The sequence below is a fragment of the Arachis hypogaea genome, chromosome 9 (assembly GCF_003086295.3).
Source record: "Arachis hypogaea cultivar Tifrunner chromosome 9, arahy.Tifrunner.gnm2.J5K5, whole genome shotgun sequence".
NCBI classification, from domain to species: domain Eukaryota; kingdom Viridiplantae; phylum Streptophyta; class Magnoliopsida; order Fabales; family Fabaceae; genus Arachis; species Arachis hypogaea.
In genome coordinates, this window is record NC_092044.1 from 10,670,182 (window position 1) to 10,678,152 (window position 7,971).

Below are 7,971 nucleotides of genomic sequence, written 5' to 3' on the forward strand. Positions count from 1 at the left end.
TATAAGTCTGCCGGTGAATTTGAAACATATTCTGCATACTCGCTTCATCCGTGATCGGAATGGTGTCAAACTGTATTAGACCACCAAAAACCACAACCGGATTTCGGTACAGAATTCTGCTCACTCTTATTAACGTACCATTCTCCATGCTTTGACATAGGCCGTTCTGCAGCTCCATTAACGTCATCGTGCATGGAACCACAAACGAAAACGGATTCTGGGACACAAACCTCACTCCCTCATGAATATTACGTATTATCTCACCGTCACGATACACTACCAAATTTGCGATGCCCTCCATTACACCAACAACAGCCTCAAAGAATCCTCACAACACACTCAAAACTCACTCAGTATGGAAAACACTTTCGATTTCTACCTTATATAGACCGCTGCACTTAACACGCCCCACGTGCTGCCTGCCTCAACCAATCACGCTTTGACACGTGTCACCACGCCCCTGCGTACTGAATCAACACGCCCCCCACGTGGTTCATACGTGGACCAATCACTCGTCGACACGTCAGCATGCCCCATGCGTGCTGACTCAACACGCCCCCCGCGTGATGCTACTCCTGCCCAACCACGTTCTGCCACGTCAGCACGCCCCCTGCGTGCTGACTAAGCACGCCCCCTACGTGCTGCATACGTGGCTCGACCACAACATGCCACCTAACTTCCACGCCCCCACGTGTTGTGGACACCACGCCCCCTGCGTGTTGGATCCTTCATCTGACACGTCCATGTGCATATATACACATAGTTGCTCCATTTTCACCCAATATACCAAAATGATTCCCATATTTAAATTAATGAGCCGCACAGCGAAGTCAAAATTTCAGGATGATACTTCCAAAAGTTCCAACCTTTTTTTCCATGTATTATTAGCAAGAATAGTCAAAAGCAATCACTCTCATTGGGTTCACGTCATTTGTGTGACAAAAATGTCTTCGGCCAAATTTGAAGTGATATGTTTGTTTTCTCTCTTCAATGACTTTTCATTAACACTATTTATCTTTGGGAATAAGTTGTACTTAATAAATGATTTTTCACTCTTCACTCTTCACTTATTAAACTCTAATAATTATTGTGACCAGAAACCATGGATTTCCTTTCACTTCCTACAATAACAATTCTGGTAGCTTTAGCTCTATTTCTTATCTACAACATATGGAAGATCAACAAAAGTGGTGATGATGAAACCAAGAAGCTTCAAGCACCAGAACTACCAGGTGCTTTACCTTTGATTGGTCACCTCCATTTACTAGGAGCCAAAACACCACTTGCAAGAATCTTTGCTTCTTTAGCGGATAAGCATGGCCCCATATTCCAAATCCATTTAGGAGCATACCCTGCCCTTGTAATTTGCAACAAGGAGGCAATCAAAGAGTGTTTCACTACAAACGACGTCGTTTTAGCTTCGCGCCCAAAGTCAAGCCATGGAATTCACCTTGGTTACAACTTTGCAGGGTTTGGATTTGCTCCTTATGGCCCCTATTGGACCAAGTTGAGGAAGCTAGCCATGCTTGAACTTCTATCGCCGCGCCGCATCGAATCTTTGAGGCATGTTTATGAATCCGAGGTTGATACTTTGATCAATGATTTGTTGTCTTATCTTGGTGCGGATTCAGGGGTTAAGGTTGTCATAAGTGAGTGGTTGGAACGCCTCACATTCAATATAATCATAAAGATGATTGCCGGAAAGAGGTATTAATTAAAGATATTATTGTTAAGTATGAGTTAATTGATCTGATTAAGATGTACTTATACAAGGCTTAAGATTATTTATATATTTGACTCGCTTTGTTATTAGAATTTAATTTTTCTTGATGTGCTGAATTTCAACATGGGTAGGTATTTTAGCTACTTGAAAGATGCGGACGATGAAGAATCACATAGAATTGTGAAGCTTGTGAAAGAGTTCATGCACATTTCTGGTGAGCTTGTTCCTTCAGATTTGATTCCAATTATTGGATGGTTACCAGTACAAGGGCAAGTTCTTAAGAACATGAAACGAATTGCAAAGGATTTGGACACAATTGTAGGAAATTGGGTTGAAGAGCATGATGTGAAGAATGATGATCAAAAGAAAAAGAACTACTCATCAAGTGAGAAACAATATTTCATTGACTTTATGCTTTCTGTTATTGAAGATGATCCTGCCTCTGGCCATACCCGGGACAATATCATCAAGGCAAATATTATGGTAAGCATCTATTTCTTTTTATCTGAATTCAAATTAATAATGTTAGGTACACAAGTAAAAAATTGGCTAAATCATCATAATCAAGTGATTTCAAAAACACATGTCGATTTTTTTTCGGATAAATTATATTTTTTTGTCTCTATATCTGTGAATTTTTTTAAATATCTCTATTGTTTAATTTTATTTAATTTTATCTTTAATATTTTTTTATTTTTGATAAAATTATTCTAAATGTTAACCCCATCTAAAATGTTAGGGATAAAATAAAATACGTTCAGAAATAATTTTGACATAAATAAAAAATATTAAAGACAAAATTGAATAAATTAAAAATATTAAAAATAAAATTAAGAATTAAAAATATTTTTTAAAAAAAATCACAAATTGAAAGGGAACATATTTTACCCTTCTTTCTCCTTTGTTCTTTTCTTCTAACAATATGCAACAAAAACTTTAGAATATAATGCTGGCGGGGTCAGACACAACGTCCAGCACAATGACATGGATCCTATCCCTTTTATTGAACAACAAACATGCTTTGAAGCGTGCAAAGGACGAAATTGACCTTCATGTGGGTAAGGACAAAATGGTAAAAGCATCCGACATAAAAAACCTAGTGTATTTACAAGCAATTTTGAAAGAAACTCTAAGATTATATCCAGCAGGGCCTCTATTAGTACCTCATGAGGCAAGAGAAGATTGTAATATTCATGGCTATTACGTACCAAAAGGGACGCGTGTCTTTGCCAATGTATGGAAGCTACATAGAGATCCAAGCATTTGGGCAGAACCCGAGAAATTTTCACCGGAAAGATTTATTAATGGCAATGGAGAAGTTAATGAAGATCAGAATTTCGAATACCTTCCATTTGGTTCAGGAAGAAGAGCTTGTCCTGGATCAACATTTGCCATTCAAGTGATTCTCATAACACTTGCTCGCTTGATTCAAAAGTTTGATTTGGAAGTTCCAATAAAGGGTGAGGCTATTGATATGAGAGAAGGGTTGGGCATAACCTTACCCAAGTTAACTCCCTTACAAATCATTTTGACCCCACGCTAATAATGCCATGTATATGACTTGCCAAAATAATTTTTTCATAGATTTGAGTTTTATTTATGGGTCTAATAAATTGTTGCCTATATAAAATAGAATTTAAAATTGCAACACTTGCTTAAATAAATGAGTGAATCGACGATTTTAGTAATCCAAGTTAATTTTCTTTTTGGTATATATGAATGCATTTCTTTGTGTAAGCATAAATTTTAGTTTGAGACTTCAAAACGATTAGATTTAGACCCGCCGACTTGCAGTGTGCAAAAAAATTAATGTAAAAAATGTTTTATAACTAAAATCGTAATAGAAAAATTTTTATAGTTAATTATAAAACAATCTATTTAGCTTTTTATTTAAACAAATATAATAAATTTATAGTATAATATAATGATAATAATATAATAAAAATTAATTTGATGAATGTATACCTTATTATATTATTGAAGTATTTGCTTAAGTGGTATTTTTTTACTCTTAAAAACAAAGAATTGTATCATAATAAATTCTATAGTATAATAAAATATAATTCTGTCAATCTATAATGGATATACATTAAAGTATTTGTTTAAGTAGAATTTTTTAATAAAGTATAAGAAAAAAGATTGAGTTTTTTTTCTATTTTATTTTGATAAATTTAAGTATTTTTGTAACAATTTATTTTAATATTGTTGAATATCAATTAACTTCATAATTTATAATTTAATTTTAAAAATTCAAAAATCTATAAAAAAAATAAAATACATAGATTAGTTTATCTATAATGTAAAATATATAAGAATGGAGTAATAATTTAATAAATAGAATTAATGACAAATAAATAATATAATAGTTTTTTATTGAAAAATAACCTACTAATGATATTAAATTTATTATTAATTAAGAAATAATGCTAATAAAGGCTATTAGATGAGGATATATACTTAATAAAAAATAAATTTAAAATTCTATAAAGACTACAACTTGGCAAAAGAGTTAATGTGGCAATAGAATAAGATAGAGGAGATGTCATTCTCTAGTTATAAGAAAATATGGGTATCAACTTTTATATAAATAAACTAGACTAAGACTCATGCAATATATGGAAAATTAGTGACGGATCCAAAAAATTTTAAAAGTATGGAAAAAAATATATACATTAAAATAAAATTTGTTAAATATTATTAATTATTTAAAGATATAAAAATTAAAAAAGTTAGTGAACACTTATTTTTAAAATATTTATTATATATAATTTATAAAAAATATTTTTTATTTTTAAAATTTGAACTTAAAATATTTTAATTAAATTATAATTTTTTTTATCCTAACTAATTTTTTATACATATTTAATAATAAAAGACTGAATCAATTAGTACATTAACAGCTAATGATACATTAGTATTTATAATTTAAAATTAGAATTATATATGAATACTAGAAAAATTAAATTTGTATATAAAGAGTATATTTATATAAAATAATAGAAACATAATTTATAATTTTTTCTTTTTTTTAAATAATTAAATTTGTTATATTTTTTAATTAATTTAATTTTAATATAATGTTAGATGAAAGATTTTATGCATCTATTTATTTATGTGTCATAATTTAAATATTTTTTATTATTATTTTTAAAAATAAAAATATATTCTAAATTAGTAAATTAATCAATTCATTTTAAAATTTTATATGCAACATACGTATATATAATAGAACAAAAGATATAAAACAAGTAATAAGAATAAATAAATTAAAAATAAAATAAAATATATAAAGTCATGAAGAAAATAAAATATTAGATTAATACTTAAAATATAATTGTTTGAATTAAAATTTGCAATTGAAAATTTTAAAAAAAGAAATAATGAAATTGAAAGATACATAGAGTCATAGAGAGCTATATAAAAAAAACATGAAGAAATTAAATTTTACTTTTTGATGAGAAGAGAAGATGACTATTAGACAAAGAATAGAAAAAGAAAGTTGAAAATATAAAAATAAGAAGAGGATTTAAGAAAATAAAAAGAGCGATGACCCAAAAATTAAATTTAATTAGATTAAATAAGAGTTAAAATAATAAAAAAATAAAAAGATAAATTTAAAATTTTGACCAATTAAATTTAATTTATTTATAGTGAGGTCATTAAAAATTTATAATAAGAACATATTATATATAATTATTAAAAAAAATGAAAATACAGTGGGGCAAGTGCTCCTCATGCTTGTTGCTGAGTCCGTGTCTGCGAAAAGCTAAATTAATTATATTATATATTATAAATTTAAAATACTATATACATTGTTTAGAGATATATTAGATTATATGTAATTTAATATTAAATTTAGAAGTTAATTTGTAAAAAATATTGTACAATATATTTATTTAATTTGATAATTTATATATAATTTAATAATATTATTATTCAACAAAAAGAAATACAAAGAAAAAATATACCATTTTATAATATAGATATTTAATAATAAAAGACTGAATCAATTAGTACATTAACAGCTAATGATACATTAGTATTTATAATTTAAAATTAGAATTATATATGAATACTAGAAAAATTAAATTTGTATATAAAGAGTATATTTATATAAAATAATAGAAACATAATTTATAATTTTTTCTTTTTTTTAAATAATTAAATTTGTTATATTTTTTAATTAATTTAATTTTAATATAATGTTAGATGAAAGATTTTATGCATCTATTTATTTATGTGTCATAATTTAAATATTTTTTATTATTATTTTTAAAAATAAAAATATATTCTAAATTAGTAAATTAATCAATTCATTTTAAAATTTTATATGCAACATACGTATATATAATAGAACAAAAGATATAAAACAAGTAATAAGAATAAATAAATTAAAAATAAAATAAAATATATAAAGTCATGAAGAAAATAAAATATTAGATTAATACTTAAAATATAATTGTTTGAATTAAAATTTGCAATTGAAAATTTTAAAAAAAGAAATAATGAAATTGAAAGATACATAGAGTCATAGAGAGCTATATAAAAAAAACATGAAGAAATTAAATTTTACTTTTTGATGAGAAGAGAAGATGACTATTAGACAAAGAATAGAAAAAGAAAGTTGAAAATATAAAAATAAGAAGAGGATTTAAGAAAATAAAAAGAGCGATGACCCAAAAATTAAATTTAATTAGATTAAATAAGAGTTAAAATAATAAAAAAATAAAAAGATAAATTTAAAATTTTGACCAATTAAATTTAATTTATTTATAGTGAGGTCATTAAAAATTTATAATAAGAACATATTATATATAATTATTAAAAAAAATGAAAATACAGTGGGGCAAGTGCTCCTCATGCTTGTTGCTGAGTCCGTGTCTGCGAAAAGCTAAATTAATTATATTATATATTATAAATTTAAAATACTATATACATTGTTTAGAGATATATTAGATTATATGTAATTTAATATTAAATTTAGAAGTTAATTTGTAAAAAATATTGTACAATATATTTATTTAATTTGATAATTTATATATAATTTAATAATATTATTATTCAACAAAAAGAAATACAAAGAAAAAATATACCATTTTATAATATAGATAATAATTATATTTAACCTTTACTTTGTAATTTAATTGAATAATAATATAAATTAAATTTAATGATTAAAAAGTTTAAAATTTTGTTTAGTAGCATACCAAAATTAATTTAAATTTTATAACGGTTGATGATAAATGACAATTTAAATAAAAAATTAATTCAAAATTTAATAATTATAAAAAATAAAATTATATATAAATTAGATTATAAGTAATAAAAATATTCGATTAACGTTTATTCACCTGATTTCATATAATTATTTTTTATTTTTATTTTTTAAATAATTACTTTTGGTTTTTTTAATTTTTTTAGATTATATTTAAATACTATAGTATAATAATAAAATTATTATTAGAGAAAATATAAGTATGAATATTATTAATGTTTTAATAATTAAAAATGACATTCAATTTTTTAATTTTATTTTTCATAAATCATGACAATATGTATTTTTAAAAATATTATTACAACTAAATAATATTAAAAAAATATAAATAATTGAAAAAAAAGAAATAATATATAGACAACAAAAACACTATATAATTTATGAATATAATTACATAAGAAATAAAAACTTAATGAATACAATCATACAATCACCTAATACATACATTTATCAAATTTAAAAAAAAAATTATGGTCATCAACTAAATTTTAATTTTGTAAAAAAAATAGCAAGAATAGAGAGGAAGAAAGAAAAAGAGACATGAAATTATATTAGATGAAATAAAAAAAATGTGTAAAATGAATGTTGATTTATATAGTAAATATTATTAATGTTTTGATAATTAAAAATGATATTCAATTTTCTAATTTTATTTTTTATGAATTTTGACAACATGCATTTTTAACAATATTATTACAACTAAATAATATTAAAAAGTGTAAATTGTTGAAAGAAAAAAGAAGTGATATATAGACAACAAAAATATTATATAACTCATGAATACAATTATACAAAGAAATAAAAAAATTAATGAATATAATCATACAATCACCTGATGCATACATTTAGTAAATTAAAAAAAATAAAAATTATAGTCATTAACCAAATTTTAGTTGTGCAAAAAATTAATAAAAATGGAGAGAGATAAGAAAAAAGAAAAAGAGGCATGAAATTTTGTGAGAGAAGATAAAGA

General features: G+C 24.9%; 1 protein-coding gene across 2 annotated transcripts; it reads left to right on the forward strand.

The window, feature by feature from the left end:
- The first annotated feature begins 835 nt into the window (after nt 1–835).
- LOC112710335 (cytochrome P450 CYP82J17) lies at nt 836–3,416 on the forward strand. 2 transcript variants are annotated; one of them, XM_025762509.2, is made up of 4 exons: nt 836–972; nt 1,098–1,707; nt 1,855–2,206; nt 2,664–3,416. In XM_025762509.2, the coding sequence occupies exons 2-4, from the start codon at nt 1,103–1,105 to the stop codon at nt 3,264–3,266; spliced, it is 1,560 nt and encodes a 519-aa protein (XP_025618294.1). In that variant the 5' UTR covers nt 836–972; nt 1,098–1,102; the 3' UTR covers nt 3,267–3,416. The 2 variants fall into 2 exon arrangements, with proteins under 2 accessions (XP_025618294.1, XP_025618293.1); XM_025762508.3 differs by lacking the exon at nt 836–972 and having other exon boundaries at nt 1,013–1,707.
- The last annotated feature ends 4,555 nt before the right edge of the window (nt 3,417–7,971 follow it).